General features: G+C 46.1%; 1 protein-coding gene across 6 annotated transcripts in view; it reads left to right on the forward strand.

Annotated features, from left to right (window-relative positions):
- The window catches only part of PEAR1 (platelet endothelial aggregation receptor 1), a 443,307-nt gene that overhangs the window by 410,099 nt on the left and 10,162 nt on the right, over positions 1 to 23,046 (forward strand). For all 6 annotated transcript variants that reach the window (XM_056545694.1, XM_056545692.1, XM_056545693.1 and 3 more), the window contains 3 exons: positions 4,810 to 4,924; positions 6,458 to 6,514; positions 7,452 to 7,664. In XM_056545694.1, the coding sequence (XP_056401669.1) occupies positions 4,810 to 4,924; positions 6,458 to 6,514; positions 7,452 to 7,664 (385 nt within the window). The remainder of the gene's footprint in view (positions 1 to 4,809; positions 4,925 to 6,457; positions 6,515 to 7,451; positions 7,665 to 23,046) is intronic.

Below are 23,046 nucleotides of genomic sequence, written 5' to 3' on the forward strand. Positions count from 1 at the left end.
CCAGTACTTATCAGCTGCTGTACACAGGGAGTTCTTTTCTTTTTGAATTTCCTATATGTCTGACCACAAGTGTTCTCTGCTGACACCTCTGTCCATTTTAGGAATTGTCCAGAGTAGGAGCAAATCCCCATAGCAAACCCCTCTTGCTCTAGACAGTTCCTGACGTGGTCAGAGGTGTCAGCAGAGAGCACTTGTGGTCAGGCAGAAAGGAAATTCAAAAAGAAAAGACATTTCTGTGTACAGCAGCTGATAAGTACTGGAAGGATTTGCATTTTTTAATAGAAGTGTCACGATTCGGCTTCCAGGTAGTGGATCCTCTGTGTCAGCGAGGGATTGGCGTGGACCGTGCTAGTGGACCGGTTCTAAGAGGCTACTGGTTTTCACCAGAGCCCGCCGCAAAGCGGGATGGTCTTGCTGCGGCAGTAGCAACCAGGTCGTATCCACTAGCAACGGCTCTACCTCGCTGACTGCTGAGAAGGCGTGGGACAGAAGGACTAGGCAGAGGCAAGGTCAGACGTAGCAGAAGGTCGAGGGCAGGCGGCAAGGTTCGTAGTCAGGATGGGTAGCAGAAGTTCAGGTACACAGGCTTTGGACACACTAAACGCTTTCACTGGCACAAGGCAACAAGATCCGGCAAGGGAGTGCAAGGGAGGAGACTAGATAAAGGCAGGGAGCAGGTGGGAGCCAATTAAGCTAATTGGGCCAGGCACCAATCATTGGTGCACTGGCCCTTTAAGTCTCAGAGAGCTGGCGCGCGCGCGCCCTAGAGAGCGGAGCCGCGCGCGCCAGCACATGACAGCAGGGGACCGGGACGGGTAAGTGACCTGGGATGCGATTCGCGAGCGGGCGCGTCCCGCTGTGCGAATCGCATCCCCAACGGCCAAAACAGTGCAGCGCTCCCGGTCAGCGGGACTGACCGGGGCGCTGCAGGGAGAAGGACGCCGTGAGCGCTCCGGGGAGGAGCGGGGACCCGGAGCGCTAGGCGTAACAGTACCCCCCCCCTTAGGTCTCCCCTTCTCTTTGTCCGGAGACTGCCTCCCCTGGGATGAGGACACCGGGAAAGAATGGAGGGTTTCCTCAACGGCAGGCAGTACAGCAGGAGTGGGAATGGGGAGGGAGGGCAGAGGGCGAGGCCTGGCACGGGGCAGTGTGACACCAGGACGGGGGCCATGGGGAGGCACAGAGGCTTGCCTGATGGGACTGGGAGGGGGGGAGAGGCACTTCCTGTGGCAGGCAGAGTCCCAGTTCCTGATCTCCCCGGTGGTCCAATCAATGGTGGGGGAATGAAGCCGGAGCCAAGGCAGACCGAGGAGGACCTCAGAGGTACAGTTGGGGAGAATGAAGAACTCAATCCTTTCGTGGTGGGGTCCGATAGACATCAGGAGGGGTTCTGTGCGGTAACGCACGGTGCAGTCCAATCTGGCTCCGTTGACCGCGGAAATGTAGAGCGGTTTGACGAGACGGGTCACCGGGATGCTGAATCTATTAACAAAGGACTCTAACATGAAATTCCCGGAGGCACCAGAGTCCAAGCAGGCCACGGCTGAGATGGAGGAGTTGGCTGTAGGGGAAATCCGCACGGGCACCGTGAGACGTGGAGAAGAAGACTTAGAAGCAAAAGATGCCACACCCACGTGAGCTGGGTGCGTGCGTGCGTTTCCCAGGCGTGGAGGACGGATAGGGCAATCCACCAAGAAATGCTCAGTACTGGCACAGTACAGACAGAGATTTTCTTCTCTACGGCGATTCCTCTCTTCCTGGGTCAGGCGAGACCGATCCACTTGCATGGCCTCCTCGGCGGGAGGCCCAGGCGAAGACTGCAAAGGATGCTGTGGGAGAGGTGCCCAGAGATCTAAGTCTTTTTCCTGGCGGAGCTCTTGGTGTCGCTCAGAAAAACGCATGTCAATGCGGGTAGCCAAATGGATGAGTTCTTGGAGGTTGGCAGGAATCTCTCGTGCGGCCAGCACATCCTTGATGCGACTGGATAGGCCTTTTTTAAAGGTCGCGCAGAGAGCCTCATTATTCCAGGATAGTTCAGAAGCAAAAGTACGGAATTGTATGGCGTACTCGCCAACGGAAGAATTACCCTGGACCAGGTTCAGCAAGGCAGTCTCAGCAGAAGAGGCTCGGGCAGGTTCCTCAAAGACACTTCGGACTTCAGCAAAGAAGGACTGGACTGTGGCTGTGGCAGGATCATTGCGGTCCCAGAGCGGTGTGGCCCAAGACAAGGCCTTTCCTGAAAGAAGACTTACTACGAACGCCACCTTAGACCGTTCTGTAGGAAACAAGTCTGACAACATCTCCATATGCAGGGAACACTGAGACAAAAATCCACGGCAGAGTCTGGAGTCCCCATCAAATTTGTCCGGCAGGGACAAGCGGAGGTTAGGAGCGGCCACTCGCTGCGGAGGAGGTGCAGGAGCTGGCGGAGGAGATGGTTGCTGCTGTAGCAGAGGCAGAATTTGCTGTAACATGGCGGTCAACTGCGACAGCTGCTGTCCTTGTTGGGCAATCTGCTGCGATTGCTGAGCGACCACCGTGGGAAGATCAGCGAGACTTGGCAGCGGCACCTCAGCGGGATCCATGGCCGGATCTACTGTCACGATTCGGCTTCCAGGTAGTGGATCCTCTGTGTCAGCGAGGGATTGGCGTGGACCGTGCTAGTGGACCGGTTCTAAGAGGCTACTGGTTTTCACCAGAGCCCGCCGCAAAGCGGGATGGTCTTGCTGCGGCAGTAGCAACCAGGTCGTATCCACTAGCAACGGCTCTACCTCGCTGACTGCTGAGAAGGCGTGGGACAGAAGGACTAGGCAGAGGCAAGGTCAGACGTAGCAGAAGGTCGAGGGCAGGCGGCAAGGTTCGTAGTCAGGATGGGTAGCAGAAGTTCAGGTACACAGGCTTTGGACACACTAAACGCTTTCACTGGCACAAGGCAACAAGATCCGGCAAGGGAGTGCAAGGGAGGAGACTAGATAAAGGCAGGGAGCAGGTGGGAGCCAATTAAGCTAATTGGGCCAGGCACCAATCATTGGTGCACTGGCCCTTTAAGTCTCAGAGAGCTGGCGCGCGCGCGCCCTAGAGAGCGGAGCCGCGCGCGCCAGCACATGACAGCAGGGGACCGGGACGGGTAAGTGACCTGGGATGCGATTCGCGAGCGGGCGCGTCCCGCTGTGCGAATCGCATCCCCAACGGCCAAAACAGTGCAGCGCTCCCGGTCAGCGGGACTGACCGGGGCGCTGCAGGGAGAAGGACGCCGTGAGCGCTCCGGGGAGGAGCGGGGACCCGGAGCGCTAGGCGTAACAAGAAGTAATTTACAAATCTGTTTAACTTTCTGGCACCAGTTGATTTAATAGAAAATGTTTTCCAGTGAAGTACCCCTTTAACCCCTTAACGACGAGCGCCGTAAATGTACGTCCTGGTGAGGTGGTACTTAACGCACCAGGACGTACATTTACGTCCTAAGCATAACCGCGAGCATCGGAGCGATGCCCGGATCATGCGAGGCAGGTCCCGTGGATGTCCGCCATTAACCCCTTGGATACCGTGATCAATACAGATCACGGCATCTGCAGCATCGCGGTCATTAAAATGGATGATCGGATCGCCCGCAGCGCTGCCACGGCGATCCGATTATCCAGCACGGCAGACAGAGATCCCCTCACCTGCCTTCCCTGCATCTTCTGCTCTGATCTGATCAGTGCTGTGTCCTATACATAGCACTGAACAGGATTAGCAATCGAATGATTGCTATAAATAGTCCCCTATGGGGACTATTAAAGTGTAAAAATAAAAGTAAAAAAGTAAAAAAATAAAGTAAAAAAATTTTGAAAAAACCCCTCCCCCAATAAAAACGTAAATTGTCCCATTTTCCCTATTTCACCCCCAAAAAGTGTTAAAAAATATTTTATATACATATTTGGTATACATTTACATATTTGATTTTAAACATACTAATTTGGTTAAAAAGTTTGCGATATTTTTTAAGCGCAACAGTAATAGAAAAGTACGTTATCATGGGTATCATTTTAATCGTATTGACCCAAAGAATAATGAACACATGTCATTTTTACCGTAAATTGTACGGCATGAAAACAAAACCTTCCAAAATTAGCAAAATTGCAGTTTTCTTTTTAATTTCACCACACAAATAGTATTTTTTGGTTGCTCCATACATTTATTGGTAAAGTGAGCATTACAACGGACAACTGGTCGTGCAAAAAACAAGCCCTAATACTAGTCTGTGGATGAAAATATAAAAGAGTTATGATTTTTTGAAGGCGAGTAGTGTTGCTCGCGAATATTCGCAATTCGAATATTATTCGCGAATATCGCATATTCGCGAATTCGCGAATTTCGCGAATATAGCGCTGTATATTCGTAATTATATTTTCGCATATGCGACTTTTCGCGCATGTTAATTTTGGATATGCTAATTTTTACATATGTTAATTTTCGCATACACGAAGTTTCGCATATGCGAAAATAAAACGAGAATATAACAAATATGCGAATATTCGCGAATATATGACGAATATTCGTCCATATATTCGCGAATATTCGCGAATTCGAATATGGCCTATGCCGCTCAACACTAAAGGCGAGGAGGAAAAAACAAAAACATAAAAATGTAATTGTCTGCGTCCTTAAGGCCCAAATGGGCTGCGTCCTTAAGGGGTTAAGCTAAAATTTTAAAAATGTCAAGATGGATTATTGTCAATTAAAAATAAAGTATAAATTTGATCCACCCCCATTTATTCTCTGCCATCTTCAGACAACGTATTTGTTTTTGATAGTTTTTTTTTTATTTAGATGAATCCGCATTTTTCTAATGTGATGATTGCAGAAAGAGAGAGAATGAGCTCCTACAGTCCAGATTACAATGCCACCTTGCCAGCCGACTGGAAACATCAGGCTGCACTTAAAGGTACATAAGGGTGAAGAGAACAACACCTAGAGAAGCATCAAGTCAATTCCAATAGCATAACCTCTGGCGTAATAGGCACACAGAGGGGGATTTATCACAACCTGTGCAGAGCAAAAGTGTAGCAATTGCTCATAGCAACCAATCAGATTGCTTTTTAGAGGCCTTTTAAAAAATGAAAGAAGTAATCTGATTAGTTGCTATGGGCAACTGCTCCACTTTTGCTGGGTACAGGTTTTGATAAATCTCCCCAAAAGTGCCTATAGTGGCCTCCATTTGGTAGACCTTAGTAAGTCAAGGCACTTGCGTTTGGGTGAGATCAATGCTACTAAATTATCACACCAAGTAGTCTCTTGTTTGGAGGTCCCTTTTCTTATGCTGTACCTTCTTGGATTTTAGCATATGTCTAGCTGAAGAGAAGTGTCCTCCGTGGCAATATTCCATCTTTATAGTAAATGCTGGCAACCATATTGAGAGACAGAGACAATTTCTTTCAATTGTTAACTGTTGAAATTTTTTTCCAGCTGATGCAGTGGCATATTAAGAGCCCAGGCATCATAAAGATAACCCGTCAGCAGGGAAACAGAGGAATAAATAAGCACATGAATAAATGCAGCTAGTCATTATGATTTCATACCTTACTTTTTCTATCTCCATTGTCGTTTCCAGTGCCACAATATGAGACTTTCTGCTATTATGTAAATTGGTGCTCAAGTGCCCAGTAGGCAAATGCCAAGTTAAGTCCTTTCCCATTGTCTACAAAGTCTTTTCCCATCTTCTCCACCAGTCCACTTGCAACCATCTAACACTTTTGACTGACAGGCACTAGATAATGACTGTAACCCATTAGCAGAATTAGACCTCTGATGAAGCTCGGAGGAGGGAAACATGTCAGAAAGGCTAGTTGTTTCTGAGTTTTAAAGGCTTTTGTTGCTACTGTGTGTATATATAAACTTTTGGTAGAACTGCAGCCACCAAGAGTAACACTTTATGTTTACTGACAGAAACGCAGTGCAACAAACCGGTTATTGTATTGTATTGTATTGTACTGGATATGTATGGATTGTGTCATAACATTTTACAATATTAAAATAAAACTTAGGTTTTACAGTGGGGATTTTGAAATAGGGTATTGCGCATCCCTGGTTAGGCATCCGGTGGTGGCACTAGATAATGAGGACATGGGTTAACTTACTTGCTGAGCTGGGGAATGCCCCATGAGCACTTGAGCCTCATTGTTATAATATCAAAAAGGCTGGAGATACTATAGAGATAAAAGGGTATGCCTAGAATCATGATGACTAGCCTCATCTAGCCATGTACTTATTTACACCCATTTTCCTGATGGCAGGTTCAATTTAAACTATTTACTAATGGGCATACGTAGCATACAGAGAGCCCAAAACTGATGTACTCTACTACCAACTATGCAAAGTACAATTTCTAATATGTCTGCTGAAACTGTATAGGCCCAAAATAGGGGAGGGGTTTTGAAATAACTAAAGTCCTTTCAATATTTTATTTTCCTTATTTCAGGACGTCAAGGTGTAGACAGAAGTTACAGTGTTGGGGTTTACTATAATAAAGGAAATGGTAAGTTTACAATTAGGGATGTTATACTGTATAGCATCTATTACCCTAGTAAGTTTTGCCAAAAATTGGAAGCCTCTTTGGATCTGGGAAACCAAAGTTTGGCAGCAAAAATATATCAATTTAAAGAGGTATTCCAATCAACACCTTTTTTTATATATATATATATATATATATATATATATATATATATATATCAACTGGCTCCGGAAAGTTAAACAGATTTGTAAATTACTTCTATTAAAAAATCTTAATCCTTCCAATAGTTATTAGCTTCTGAAGTTTTCTGTCTAACTGCTCAATGATGATGTCACGTCCCGGGAGCTGTGCATGATGGGAGAATATCCCCATAGGAACTGCACAGCTCCCGGGACGTGAGTCATCAGAGAGCAGTTAGACAGAAAACAACAACTCAACTTCAGAAGCTAATAACTATTGGAAGGATTAAGATTTTTTAATAGAAGTAATTTACAAATCTCTCAAATAAAGAAAGACCCGGCACCACCTCTGTAAGCACTTGGGATATAGCTATATATTCAGTTTCCCTGTATCTTCCCTTGCAACTGCTGGAGGGACTTCAGTGGTACTCTACGTCAAGGCAAGGATCCCGGTCTGACGAAGCGCCTCGGCGCCAAACGGTCCCGTCACCGAGAGGATACCCCCGCGTCCTACGTTCACTCTCCCCTGCTTGTTTTCTATGTTTGAAGACATGGAATAAAGAAACCACTTGCAAAGAATACTTGGGTCGGTGTGGTGAGTTGCTCCGTTTTTCTATCTCTCTGCTACACATATATTTATTTACAAATCTGTTTAACTTTCCGGAGCCAGTTGATATATAAAAAAAAGTTTTGGCCTGGAATACCCCTTTAACATTGGCAACTTCCAATACCATCATTGACAGATGATACCTGTAACTAAAACTTAATTTTTATTATGCTAGATTATGTGAAAGACTCTGCTCTCAGCATCAGCAATAGCTCCTTGAACAGTGAGAATCCATACGCCACAATTAAAGATCTTCCGATGCTGATGTCCAGGACTTCTGAGGGAAACTACATGGAGATGAAGTCTCCTGTCCACCGAGAAATGTCATATGCAGAAATTGGACTTTTTGATGAAGACGCCATGTACCAAGTGGATTCCATGGAGCAAGGTAAGATCTCTGCTGATTCTAAGCTGTAAAGCTTAAAGGGGTACTCCGATGGAAAACTTTTTTTGTTAATCAACTGGTGCCAGAAATTTTAACAGATTTGTAAATTACTTCTATTAAAAAATCTTAATCCTTCCAGTACTTATTAGCTGCTGAATACTACAGAGGAAATTATTTTCTTTTTGGAACACAGAGCTCTCTGCTGACATCATGACCACAGGGCCCTCTGCTGACCTCTCTGTCCATTTTAAGTTCCTAAAATGGACAGAGATGTCTCCAGCGAGCACTGTGTTCCAAAAAGAAAATAATTTCCTCTGTAATATTCAGCAGCTAATAAGTACTGGAAGGATTAAAATTGTATAATAGAAGTAATTTGCAAATCTGTTTAACTTTCTGGCACCAGTTGATTAAAGAAAAAAATAATTTCCACCGGTGTACCCCTTTAAACATTGGGCTAGATGGGAGAGAAACCTGCTAGGGTATCCCTCAAGTAAAGAAAAAAACATTATTGTCCCATATGAAAAATGAGGTTAATCCCCAAAAATTCAAAAGATATGGGAAAGTGGTGTAACTCTCCTCTGACACAACAATCACCTCCTTCATTTTCTACCTACTTATCCAGGTATGGAAAGGAGACCCATGCTGATCCTATTTAGCCCCATTGGTTCAACCTGGTGTCTTTATATCCTTACTCTTACTCCTTCCCCATCTGTTCTTTTCTCCCCTTTTCCTTATCCTTCCCCTGCTTTTTGTGCTGTTGAAGACTCAAAGACTGACATTTAGGTTTAACTTTAATCAGTGTTAGTGATGGTTTCTTAAACCTCAGCTGCTGAACATCGATGTTAACTTTGTGATTGATCACATTTTATTTCTGTTGTTGACATACTTCTCATTATATGGATGTACATGTCAAGTTATTAGTCCAGGCTCCTTTTACTTTTTAGTGTCTACACCCTGGTCTTGTTCACTCGTTATCTTCTTAAATCTGGTGGCAGACATGGTGCACGGCAGGAGAATGCTGATGTCACTGCTGCGAGCAGGCCTAAGGAAGCAGCACCGCTGACATCAGTGTGCTCCTGAAGCTCCGCCAGTGCACCAATCCTGCCACCGGATTAAAGAAGATAACCAACAAATGGGACCATTTGTAAGTATCGTTATTATCAGTGTCAAACGCACTACCTGCCTGTACCAACAGGAAGTTTGCTTTTAACCCCCTAACCTGTTAAGGACCAAGGGCGTAAAGGTATGCCTTTGCTCTCTGGTACTTAAGGACCAAGGGCGTACCTGTACGCCTGTGGGAATTTCGGTCCCCGCCGTGCGCCGAGCGGGGACTGGACCGGGGTGACTGCTGTTATCGATCAGAAGGCACCCCGCGCAAATGCCCAGGGGGTCATCAGACCCCCCCATGTTGGCGATCGGCGCAAATCGCAAGTGAATTTTGGTGACCCGGAAAATAAGGGGGATCGCGGTTGTCCAAAACACCCACGATCCCCCTGAAGGGATAGGAGTGAGGTGGCAGGGGTGCCACCCCTCCTATCCCTGCTATTGGGCGTCTAGAAGCGACGTCCAATAGGAGATCGGGGGTGGGGGGTTAACTTTCGTTTTCCCTGTTCTGCCCACCCACAATAGGCGGGGCAGAACGGGGAACCAAAGGGGACCGGCGCCAGAGTCCACTTACCCTCTCGGTGTCGGAGATTGACGCGGGCGGCATGTCATGCGGCTGGCTCCCTGGATCCGACGGAAGCCGGTAAGTTGCCTAGCAACATCTGGAGGGCTACAGTCTCAGACCACTATACAGTGGTCTCTACACTGTTGGCCTCCAGATGTTGCAAAACTACAACTCCCAGCATGCCCAGACAGCTGTCATGCTGGGATTTGCAGTTTTGCAATTGCTGGAGGGCTACAGTTTGGATACCACTGTGCAGTGAACTGTGGCTCTCTAGATCTTGCAAAACTACAACTCCCAGCATGCCCACATAGCAGTTTGCTGTCTGGGCATACTGGGATTTGTAGTTTTGCTAAATTTGGAGGGCCACCACTGTGCAGTGGTTTCTAAACTGTAGCCCTCCAGATGTTGCAAAACTGCAAATCCCAGCATGCCCAGCAGCAAACAGCTGTCTCGGCATGCTGCGAGTTGTAGTTGCGTACCTCCAGCTGTTGCATAACTACATCTCCCAGCATGCACTTCGGCGATCAGTACATACTGGAATGTGTAGTTTTGCAACAGCTGGAGGCACACTGGTTGGAAAATACTGAGTTAGGTAACAGAACCTAACTGAAGGTTTTCCAACCAGTGTGCCTCCAGCTGTTGCAAAAGTACAACTTCCAGCATGCACGGTCTGTCAGTGCATGCTGGGAGTTATAGTTTTGAAACAGCTGGAGGTTTGCCCCCCCATGTGAATGTACAGGGTACATTCACACGGGCAGGTTTGCAGTAAGTTTTCTGATTCAAGTATGAGCTGCGGCAAATTTTTTGCTTCTGCGCAAACTCCTAACGGTAAACTCACTGTGAACCTCCGCCAGTGTGAATGTACCCTAAAAAGGCTACACTACACTAACAAATAATAAAGGTTAAAACAATACATATACACCCCCTTACACTGCCCCCCCCCCCCCCCCCCAATAAAAATGAAAAACGTATTGTACAGCAGTGTTTCCAAAACGGAAACAACTCCCAGAATTTCCGGACAGCCACTGTCCAGGCATGCTGGGAGTTTAGCGACAGCTGGAGGTACCCTGTTTGGGAATCACTGGCGTAGAATACCCCTATGTCCACCCCTATGCAATCCCTAATTTAGTCCTCAAATACGCATCGCACTGTCGTATTTCAAGGAAACAGTTTAGTGCCACATATGAGGTGTTTTCCTACTCTGGAATAATTGCACTACAAATCTTGGGGGGCTTTTTCTCCTTTTACCCCTTATGAAAAGGAAAAGGTCTATACCAGCTTGTTAGTGTAAAAAAAAATTTTAAAAAATTTACACTAACATGCTGGTGTTGCCTTTTACTTTTTATTTTTTTATTTTCACAAGAGGTAAAAGGAAAAAAAGACCCCCAAAATTTGTAATGCAATTTCTCCTGAGTACAGAAATACCCCATATGTGAGCGTAAAATGCTCTGCGGGCACACAACAAGGCTCAGGAGTGAGAGCGCACCATGTACATTTGAGGCCAAAATTGGTGATTTGCACAGGGGTGGCTGATTTTACAGCGGTTCTGACTAGAGATGAGCGAATCGAAGTTGACGAACCCGAATTCGTTACAAATTTCATGAAAAATTCGATTTGCAACAAATACGAATATCGCCACGATTCGATCGCGCAAATCGCTTCATTAAACTCCATTTTACAGTTTTCCAGGCTATTGTAGACCTAAGATGGCGGATCCACATGTGAGTACATGGGGCAGAGGATTATGGGAGGGCGGGAAACAGCGGCGGGAATGAAGGTAGGCGGGCTGACCCTGAATCACATGTGAGATGCAGCCTATCAGTGTTCACTGACCCCTGTGATGTCACAGCCCCTATATTATCGGCGGTCATCTTGCCTCTCTTCATTTCATCTATGCACTCAGATGGAGAGGACGGGACTGTGTGTGTGTGAATAGCTCATACCACAGCGTTACACTGCAACTGCTAGTCACATCAGCATTAGGGAAAGGCAGGAACGCAGAATGCTTTGCTGTTACACTGAGAAGGATCATTGATAGCTAAACCTCCTATTCACATTATTGAACATTGCAGCAGAGAGGGGCAGATAGCCGTCAGCTGCCTCATACAGATCTCCAAGCTGCCTGAACTTTCTGAAGCATCTTATCTCCTCATTTTTCAGCCCAATTGAGTTTATTTTTTTTGGCTCCACAAATCTTCTGCTGTTCAGAATTGCGTGACAGAGTGCAATTTAGGGTTTAATCCCTGGATTTTTTTTTCTGGTGCTGCACTGTTGGGTCCTGCTGCTGTTCAGAAATACGTGATTGTTCAGTGGACTGTGGTGCATCTGTACCATTTTGTACCTGTTAATCTGTCAAGGGGTTACATACCGTGCAAGTCCAAACAATAGTATTCACCGGCTGTTTGTTTTTTCAAAATAGTTTTTTCTGCGTATAGTTACACATATTACTTCCCTCATCAGTGCATACAGCATACGTACATCCAAGTATTGTACCGTTTAGTACCTGTTAAGCTGTCAAGGTGCTCCATACCGTCAAAGTCCAAACAATAGCATTCACTGGCTGGTGTTTTACAAAAATACAGATTTTTTTCTGCGTATAGTTAGGCATATTACTGTCCTCATCAGTGCATACCACATACGTACATCCAAGTATTGTACCATTTAGTACCTATTAATCTGTCAAGGTGCTTCAAACCGTCAAAGTCCAAACAAAAGTATTCACCGGCTGGTGTTTTACAAAAATACAGAGTTTTTTCTGTGTATAGTTACGCATATTACTGCCCTCATCAGTGCATACCGCATAGGTACATCCAAGTATTGTACCATCTAGTACCTGTTAATCTGTGAAGGGCCTACATACTGAAAGAACAGCTGTAAGTAATCACCTGCTGCTGTTCTAGACAAATACTGTTTAAAGAGTAGTGTAGCGTATTATAATACCCTCTTAAACACACTAAGTATGTCAGGCAGAGAAATGCCAGGACGTGCACAGAGGAGTGGCAGAGGCCTAAATACTTCAGGCAGAGTTAGCAGCAGACTTGGGCCGAGTGGCAGCAGGAGTCGCAGCGAGCTCCCGCTATCAGCCAGTGGTCATGTCTCCACCAGCAACCCATCTGCCATCGTCGATTGGTTAACACGCTCATCCACATCATCACAAGTGACATCTGACACCCCCAGTCAACAGTCGGTGGGTTCCTCAGACACAACCCTCAGTTTGCATGGCCCGGGAGCAGTCCCTGTCGTCCCATTGCCTTTGTCCTATGCTGTTCCCTCTCCTAAAGAAGTATCTTATGCTGTGGGTTCAGCTCCACTATTTACTGAGGACGATCTAATAGAGGACATTCAGCAGCTACTGGCCAGCCAAGAAGGGGAGGAGACATGCTCCGCTTGCTCCGCTAGGCGGACAAGTAGTGATGCGGAGAGTGACGTGGGTGGCGGTGTTGCAAGGGTTCAGGGTCCTGAAACAGACACTGTTGGGGAACCTGAGGAGGACATCAGTGACGTGCACACACCTGTGGATGATGATGAGGCCGATCGCAATTGGGAGCCGGGTGCAGAAGGGGCTTCATCATCATCAGGAGAAGAGAGTTGCAGGTTGCCCTTGAGGCAGCAAGGCGGTAGCACAGTTGGCAGTCAGCGTTATGGCAGTAGTGAAAATTCAGGAGCCAAACGTGCCCGGGGGAGACCACCTGCTTCGCGGCAGCCTACCTTTCCGGGAGGTAGTGGAACAGGGGTTCCTGGAGACGGCGCCAGTAGCAGTCAATTAGTGCGGACTGCGGGTGGGAAAATCAGCTACTCGGCGGTGTGGAAGTTTTTCATAAGGCATCCGGATGAGGTTCACGTAGCCACATGCAGGATCTGTCGGCAGAAGGTGAAGCGTGGCCATGGTCCCAATGTCGGCACCACAGCTGTTAGGATTCGGCTAGCTGGATGTGGATCCTCTGTGTCAGCGAGGGATTGGAGTGGACCGTGTCGGTGGACCGGTTCTAGGGTTGCTACTGGTTTTCACCAGAGCCCGCCGCAAAGCGGGATGGTCTTGCTGCGGCGGTAGCAACCAGGTCGTATCCACCGGCAACGGCTCAACCTCGCTGACTGCTGAGAAGGCGTGGGACAGAAGGACTAGGCAGATGCAAGGTCAGACGTAGCAGAAGGTCGGGGCAGGCGGCAAGGTTCGTAGTCAATGAGGATAGCAGGAGATCTGGAACACAGGGTTTGGACAACACTAAACGCTTTCACTGGCACAAGGCAACAAGATCCGGCAAGGAGGTGCAGGGGAAGTGAGGTAATATGGACAGGGAGAAGGTGGAAGCTAATTAGACTGATTGGGCCAGGCACCAATCACTGGTGCACTGGCCCTTTAAATCTCAGAGAGCTGGCGCGCGCGCGTCCTAGAGGGCGGAGCCGCGCGCGCCAGAACATGACAGCCGGGGACCGGGACGGGTAATTGATTTGGGATGCGATTCGCGAGCGGGCGCGTCCCGCTATGCGAATCGCATCCCCGCCGCCAATGTCAGTGCAGCGCTCCCGGTCAGCAGGTCAGACCGGGGCGCTGCAGAGAGAGAGACGCCGCAAGCGCTCCGGGGAGGAGCAGGGACCCGGAGCGCGCGGCGTAACAACGGCCCTGCATCAACACATGCTTCGCCACCATAAAGCGGCCTGGGAGAACTGTGGCTCTGATGTAGTGGTCCAGCCTGCTGCATCACCCAGTGGCCATCCGCTCCCTCCTTCATCCAGCCAAGGCTGCACCACCTCAGCCGAAGGCAGCTGTGTGTCAAACCCTCCTTCTGTCGCTCCTGCTTCTCCCATTTTTAGTCAGCCATTCCGCCAACAATCCATCAGCGAAGCCATGTCCAAGAGACAACAGTATGCGCCCACTCATCCAATGGCGCAGAAGTTGAATGTGCTCCTGTCCAAGTTGCTGGTGTTGCAGTCCCTCCTTTTTCAAGTGGTGGACTCTGCATCTTTCAGAGAATTGATGGCTTGTGCCGAGCCGAGGTGGAGAGTCCCAAGCCGTCATTTCTTTGCGAAGAAGGCTGTACCAGCCCTGCATAAGTTTGTACAAGAGAAGGTGAGCCAGTCCGTGAGCCTGTTGGTGTGTTCAAAAGTGCACGGCAGCGCCGACGTGTGGAGCTGTAACTATGGGCAGGGACAATACTTGTCTTTTACTGCCCACTGGGTAAATGTGGTTCCTGCACAGCCACAACAACAACTTGGACAGGTATGACCGCTTCCTCCTCCACGCTCTCGCTCCCAGGCAGTTGGTCCTGTTACAGTGTGCGACGCCGCCTCCTCATCCTCCACAGCGTCCTCGGCCTCCACTGCACATCCAAATCTCGGTGGCCCTTCATCGTACCATGTGTACCATCGTACCACATGGTTTGCTTTGGCGAACAGAGTCAAACAGGGGAGGAACTGCTAAAGTTCATTCGTCAAGAAATCGGAGTATGGCTTACTCCATGAAATCTGGAAATGGGAACCATGGTGACCGACAACGGGAAGAACATCGTGTCCGTGCTGCGACAAGGAAGTGTAAAACATGCGCCCTGCATGGCACACGTATTGAATCTGGTTGTCAAGCAGTTCCTCAAGTCTTCACCCCATTTGCAAAACATCCTGAAAATGGCAAGGAAACTGTGCATGCACTTCAGCCACTCATACACTGCCAAGCACACCTTCCTTGAGCTGCAGCGTCAGAACGGTATCCCACAACGTTGGAATTCCACCTTCCATATGTTGGACAGACTATACGAACAAAGAAAAGCCATCAACGATTTCTTGATGATCCAAGCAGATAGGAGTACTCCCCTGTGTAATTCAATGTGAACCAGTGGCAGCTCATACGTGACACCTGCCGTTTGCTGAGGCCCTTTGAGGAAGCCACATTATTTGTGAGTCGCCTGGATTATGTCATGAACGACGTAATTCCACTCCTACATTTCCTACAACAAATGATTGAAACCATGGCTGGTCACGGCAATGGAGATGTTGCGCCTACATCTCAAGGCTACATGAGCCCTGTGGGGGCTGAACTGGAGGAGGAGGATGATGAGGGGCAGAGCGGAGCACAGTTTAGGTTGGATGAGATGGCTGGTGTTTCTAGTCATCGGACAGGAGAGGAGGAGCAGGAGCAGCCAGAGGAGCTGGAGGGTTATGAGGAAGTTGAGACAGAGGACCCAGACACACCGTGGCAGTATGCAGTGGAGATGGAGGCAGGTAGTCCCTTCGAGTCACTGGCGCAAATGGCACGATGCATGTTCAGTTGCTTGCGTAGTGACCCCCGAATTGTCAAAATTCGTCAGCGGGATGACTTCTGGATCTCCACCTTATTAGACCCTCACTATCGTCCCAAAATGGGGGCCTTTTTTACACCCACTGAGAGGGAGGACAAACTGACCTACTACAGAGCGATTCTACGTAGTCAGTTGGCTGATGCCTATCGGCCACATGGTCCATCCACTCGCAGGTCTGACTCTGCTTCTTTATTTCATAAAAAATTATTTTATAGAAGAATGTCTTTTGGTGGTCCACCGCCCTGCATTATAGAGTCTTCTGGACTCTTGGATATGCGCTTGTTCTTAAACAAAGGTACAAAAACGAAAAATGGCCGGCCAGGGCTATGGAGACGTTGCACCTACATCTTACGGCCACATGAGCCCTGTAGTGCTTGTGAGATTAGGTCCTTTGTACCCACACGGCATGGTCCGGGACACAAATTTTGATTTAAATTTCAAATAAAAAAATCACACATTTCAATGGTCTCCTCATGCTGCAGCCAACTCCAGGCTGCGTCATTCTGGTAATATATAGAGAGCACTCGCTGTCCTAAATTTTCGTTAAAATTTTTCGTCAAAAATGTTTGTCTTTTTTATTAGGGATTGTGAAGCTTTGGTGCGTACTCATGCATCAGCCAACTCCAGCCTGTGTCATTCAGGCAATATATATTTTACTAATGGCGCTGCTGGGCCTGGGTCTGGTCATTTCAAAGTTTCTCATAGGTAGCACCCGCTATCCAAAAGTATTCTTCATAAATTTCTACAATTGTTGTGGTTTTTTTGGAGGGATTGTGAAGCCCTAGTGTGTACTCATGCATCAGCCAACTCCAGGCTGTGTCCAACATATAGGTAGCACTCGGTGTCCTAAATATTCTTAAAATTATTTTAAAAATGGTCGTTTTTTCTTTGGGATTCTGAAGCCCTGGTGTGTACGCAATGCTGCTCCCTGCTACACTCTGTCAGCTCGTTGGTCCTGTGACAGTGTGCTACTCCGTCTCCACATCCTCCACTGTGTCTTAAGCCTCCACTGCCCGGACAAGTCTCAGTGGCCCTTCAGCATACCATGTATGCAGGTCACGGCGGTGTCACGCTGTTCTTCACATGGTTTGCCTTGGCAAGAAGTCTTGGAAACAATGGCCGGTCAGGGCAATGGAGACCTTGCGCCTAAATCTCACGGCCACATGAGCCCTGTGGGGGCTTGTTGGATTTGGTCCTTCGAACCCACACACTGGGGTCCGGGACACGCAAAGGTTGTTTTAAATTTCAAATCAAAAAATGATGGCGCTGCTGGGCCTGGGTCTGGGAATTTCAAATTTTCTCATCCAAAACCTTTTTTTTTTTTTTTATTCTAAAATTGTGGTGTTTTTTTTTGGGGGGGGGGGGGGGGTGATTGTGAAGCCCTGGTGTGTACTTGTGCATCAGCCAACTCCAGTCTGTGTCATTCAGGCAATATATGGGTTACTGATGCAGCTGTGGGGGCTGGGTCTGATAATTAAAAATTTTGTCATAGGTAGCACCCGGTATCCAAAATCTTTTTCAAAAATTTCTAAAACTGTGGTGTTTTTTGGGGGGGGATTGTGAAGCCCTGGTGTGTACTTGTGCATCAGCCAACTCCAGGCTGTGTCATTCAGGCAATATATGGGTTACTGATGCCGCTGTTGGGCCTGGGTCTGGGAATTTCCAATTTTCTCATAGGTAGCACCCGCTATCCAAAATCTTCGGTTTAAATTTCTTAATCCATCTTTTAATCTTAGGGATTGTGAAGGCCTAGTCCCTACTCATGCTGCTGGCAACTCCGGGCTGGGCCATTCAGCCACTATATGGTCTCCTCATGCTGACAACATGTCCATGCTGTGTCATTCAGCCACTATATGGTGTCATCATGCTGCCGACACCTCCACGCTGTGCCATTCAGCCACTATATGGTCTCCTCATGCTGCCAACACCTCCACGCTGTGTCATTCAGCCACTATATGGTGTCCTCATGCTTCAGCCTCATCCAAGCTGTGTCATTCAGCCACTTTATGGTGTCCTCAAGCTGCCAACACCTCAACACTGTGCCATTCAGCCACTATATGGTCTCCTCATGCTGCCAACACCTCCATGCTGTGTCATTCAGCCACTATATGGTCTCCTCATGCTGCCAACACCTCCATGCTGTGTCATTCAGCCACTATTGGTCTCCTCATGCTGCCAACACCTCCACGCTGTGCCATTCAGCCACTATATGGTCTCCTCATGCTGCCAACACCTCCACGCGGTGTCATTCAGCCACTATATGGTGTCCTCATGCTTCAGCCTCATCCAAGCTGTGTCATGCTGCCAACACCTCCACGCTGTGCCATTTAGCCACTATATGGTCTCCTCATGCTGCCAACACCTCCACACTGTGTCATTCAGTCACTATATGGTCTCCTGACACTGATGCCACCACCAGGCTCTGTAACTGTGCTGCTGTGCGGCAGTGATTCTAAAAGCGATGCCGGTAATCTGCATGTTATTCTGAATAACAGTATTATTTCACTAACCCAGCACACTCCATATGCGTTTTAGAACACAGCAAAGTGTTTTATACCCCTATAGAGGCTCTATGTAGTCTAGAAATAGCCTTTTATAATATAGATTTGCCGTGAATGAAATTCGGATCGAAACAAACTGTATCGGAAAATTCGGCGAATCGGCCGAATCGAATTTTTGAAAAGTTTGCTCATCTCTAGTTCTGACATAAACGCAAAAAAATAAACACTCACATGTGACCCCATTTTGTAAACTACACCCCTCATGGAACGTAACAAGGGGTATAGTGAACTTTAACACCCCACAGGTGTTTCACAAATTTTTATTAAAGTTGTATGGGAAAATTAAAAATAAATAAAAATGTCACTAAAATGCTGGTGTTACCCTAAATTTTTCATTTTCACAAGGGAAAATAGGAAAAAAGCCCCCTAAAATGTGTAACCCTATTTCTCTTGAGTATATAAATACCCCATATGTGGATGTAAAGTGCTCTGCGGGCGAACTATGCTCAGAAGAGAAGGTGCACCATTGGGATTTTGAAGAGAAAATTTGTCCGGAATTGAAGGCCATGTGTGTTTACAAAGCCCCCATAGTGCCATAACAATGGACCCCTCTCACATGTGAAAACTACACCCCTCACATAATGTAATAAGGGCTAAATTGAGCATTTACGCCGCACAGGTGTCTGACCGATTTTTGGGACAGTGGTCCGTGAAAATGAAAAATGTAATTTTTCATTTGCTCAGCCCACTGTTCCAAAGATCTGTCAGACGCCAGTGGGGTATAAATACTCACTGCACCCCTTATTAAATTCTGTGAGGAGTGTAGTTTCCAAAATGGGGTCACATGTTGGGGGGGTCCACTGTTCTGGCACCACGGGGGGCTTTGTAAACGCACTTGGCCCCTGACTTCCATTCCAAACAAATTCTCTTTCCAAAAGCTCAATGGCACTCCTCCTCTTCTGAGCATTGTAGTGCGCTAGCAGAGCACTTGACGTTCACACATGGGGTATTTCCATAGAAGTAATTTTCTCCTATTACCCCTTATAAAAATTAAACATTTTGAGAATAAACTCCATTTTAGTGAAATTATTTTTTTCATTTACACATCCGAATTTAACGAAAAGTCATCAAACACCTGTGGGGTGTTAAGGCTCACTGGACCCCTTTTTACGTGCCTTGGGGGGTGTAGTTTCCAAAATGGTATGCCATGTGGGGGGTTTTCTGCTGTTCTGGCACCATAGGGGCATCCTAAATGTGATATGCCCCCCAAAAACCATTTCAGAAAAATTCACTCTCCAAAATCCCATTGTCGCTCCTTCCCTTCTGAGCCCTCTACAGCGCCCGCCGAACACTTCACTTACTCATTTGAGGTATTTCCCTACTCGAGAGGAATTGGGTTACAAATTTTGAGAGTATTTGTCTCCTTTTACCTCTTGTAAAAATTCAAAAACTGGGTCTACAAGAACATGAGAGTGTTAAAAATGATGATTTCGAATTTTCTCCTTTATTTTGCTGTTATTCCTGTGAAACACCTAAAGGGTTAACACACTTACTGAATGTCATTTTGAATACTTTGAGGGGTGCAGTTTTTATAATGGGGTCATTTGTGGGGCATTTCTAATAGGAAGGCTCCTCAAATCCACTTCAAACCTGAACTGGTCTATGAAAAATTCAGATTTTGAAAATTTTGTGAAAAATTGGAAAATGCTGCTGAACTATGAAGCCCTCAGATGTCGTCCAAAAGTAAAAACATGTCAACTTTATGATGCAAACATAAAGTAGACATATTGTATTTGTGAATCAAAATATAGTTTATTTGGAATGTCTATTTTCCTTACAAGCAGAGAGCTTCAAAGTTAGAAAAATGATAAATTTTTTATTTTTTCATAAAATTTTTGAATTTTTCACCAAGAAATGATGCAAGTATCAACAAAATTTTACCACTAATATAAAGTAGAATATGTCACGTAAAAACAATCTCAGAATCAGAATGAAAAGTTAAAGCATCCCGGAGTTACTAATGCTTTAAATGACAGTGGTCAGATGTGCAAAAAACGCTCTGGTCCTACAGTGAAAATTGGCCTTGTAAGACGCAGCGATTAGCTTTGAACACAGCGTCTTAATGGTTAATTGTGCGCAGCACCACAGTCAGTGCCGCACGCTATTAGCCCCATCGTGGCCCCGCGTTATAGAAAGGGAGCGGACTCAGTGCATACAGGTACTCCCTTGGCCCTTAACAGGTTGATGACTTTGAAGCTGACCCTATAGGTCAAATTGCACTTGTGAACAGTATAATAGTGAGTCAATCACCAAAAAACAGGAACATTCATATGGACGCATCTTCAGACCAGACAGATATAGCCACTTATTTCATAAAACAGTGAAATGATTTATTGATAGATAGATACTTCCAGAAGCAGGGCAGCACTTGGAAATAGTTGCTGGATAGTGCCGACTAAAGCTAGACTTGGTCACAGTCCCAAAGATATCCACATAGAGAAAAATAGCAGCTCTCCAATCTCATGTGGAAAAAGTGTATGGCTTTATTCACATCAGAGCGACGTTTTGGCCGTCTCACACGGCCATTGTCAAGCAGCAAGTGATACATAGTGCCAAGTATAGTGTGTACACTTAATTGATTAGGTAGTGTGTACACTTAATTAATTACATAGTTATACAAAATCCATAAATATGCAAAATATTCATGATTAACATTACATTACATTCCAGACTACTACATGACAGTTGCGCTTTAAGGAACCTGCGTAATGTAAATTTTAAAAATATTGCGCAAAACATCATACAATCCAACTGTATAAATATCAAATTGACACGTCCTCTCGGGAGCGAACATCTCTGCCAGCCGTGGAATGTGTTAGCATCCCACTGTTGTGGAAGACTACACTTGGTTTAGCCAATTGGAGGATGGCCACACCGGGAACTCCGCAACATGGGGATGCTAACACATTCCACGGCCGCCAGAGATGTTCGCTCCCGAGAGGACGTGTCCCCACCGCTCACGAGGCGCTGGTAGATCCAGCTGAAGGAGCCCACTCAATGCTGTGGTATGGCACTTTGATGTTGTGTGCAGATGCCCGATGACAGGAAGGGACTGCCCTTCCTTAAGATGGCACCTAAGGATGGATATCAGTGGAATGCGCATGCGCACATTACGTCCTGATCACTGTAATGTTTACATCCTGCGTCACTTCCTGCCGAGTGCCGGAAGTGGAGTTCTCTGCAACACTGTTTGGCATCCCACGTGGAAATGTGTGATAACATGCACGGGTGTACCCCTCTACCTGGACTCATTAAGGTATCACTTATTCAGCACGCACTCCTGGTCACCTGACAATTTGATAATTATACAGTTGGATTGTATGATATTTTGCAATATATATGTATATGAGTGTTTATGAACCCCCAGAATGTAATCTTAATCACATATAGTTTATATATTTATGGATTTTGTATAACTATGTAATTAATGACAATGAAGTGTACACACTATTTACACTTGGCACTATGTATCACTTGCTGCTTGACAATGGCCACGTGAGATGGCCCAAACGTCGCTCTGATGATTGGTGAATAAAGCCATACACTTTTTCCACGTGAAACTGGAGTGCTGCTATTTTTCTACATGTAGATAGATAGATAGATTAAATAACTCCTTTTACAGTTTTCTGGCATAACTGGCTATATCTATCTGGTTTGGAGAAGCACCCATATGGATGTTCCTCTTTTTTTGTTGATTGATAACCATAACCACCTAATTCCCCTATGTATACAGTTCTCATTGTTATCAGCATACCGTAATCCTCCAATCTCTTAATCACTTGTATACTTATACCTGCTAGTATTATGCTTCGGTAAATGGCCTCTCTTGTGTTGTAAATTATTGCTAACCATGGCAACTCATAGAACTGTAAGGATAGAACTGTTAGGATATATACCTAATGATGGGACAAGGTAAATAGTAGTTATGTATACTAAAGTCCACTGCCACTCAATCATAGAGTATCAGAATTAATATCTTTTATAATTGGATCCAAAATAGCATCAGAGTTTACGTCAAAGAAAAGCAACATATGAGAAGCCCTCATAGAGTCCGCTAGGTGAAAGGCTTTTAAGCCTGTGTATTAACCAAGCTTCCTCCTTCAGTAGCCTAAAAATACAAAGCAGAGGCACTCCCTGTGGAGGATCACACGTGCTAATACCGGACAAGGACGGGGATACAGATTGTCTCTTAACCAATCCGGTTGTGTACCGACAGACACAACAATGGTCAGCACGTGTGGAAGAGAAGATTATTGTTTTCGTCTGCCGCCTTCCCATAAAAGCTTGTATGATCCAGTGAACTTCCTAAAGAGTAGGGATTCTCAGGCACTGAAAGGAACAAAGAGGCTTCAGGTAGGTAGGTTCAGGTATAAAAAGCTTTATTCAGCCAAGATGCAACGTATTTCACTGCGCAAGTGCAGCTTCCTCAGGCATAGCAATCATAGATACAAGCAGGGTTATATACCCAAAGTATTTAACCCTTTACATACAAATTTAAACAGATACAAGGATATTTTACAAAATTACATTAAAAAGTATATCAATACAATCACTTTCTCAACAGCAATGATAAAGGGCAAACAAAAGGATACAAATATATATATATATATATATATATATATATATAATTGTAGGAGAGAGTCACTCCAGGTTTTATAGAGCAACTAACGCCTACCAAACAAACGTTAGTGTGAACATACACTGACACGAAACAGATATATCTAATGTATCATGCCGCACAGTCTGCGTGGACAATTAATAATTTAACAAATCTAGAAATACTAGGAATCCTTTTATCAAACATTTTCAACAATTTCGTTCAGTCCTGACGGAGTTAATGTGGCCAATTTATAAATCCGAAATAT

This window comes from Hyla sarda, chromosome 11 (genome assembly GCF_029499605.1).
Source record: "Hyla sarda isolate aHylSar1 chromosome 11, aHylSar1.hap1, whole genome shotgun sequence".
In the NCBI taxonomy this organism is placed as follows: domain Eukaryota; kingdom Metazoa; phylum Chordata; class Amphibia; order Anura; family Hylidae; genus Hyla; species Hyla sarda.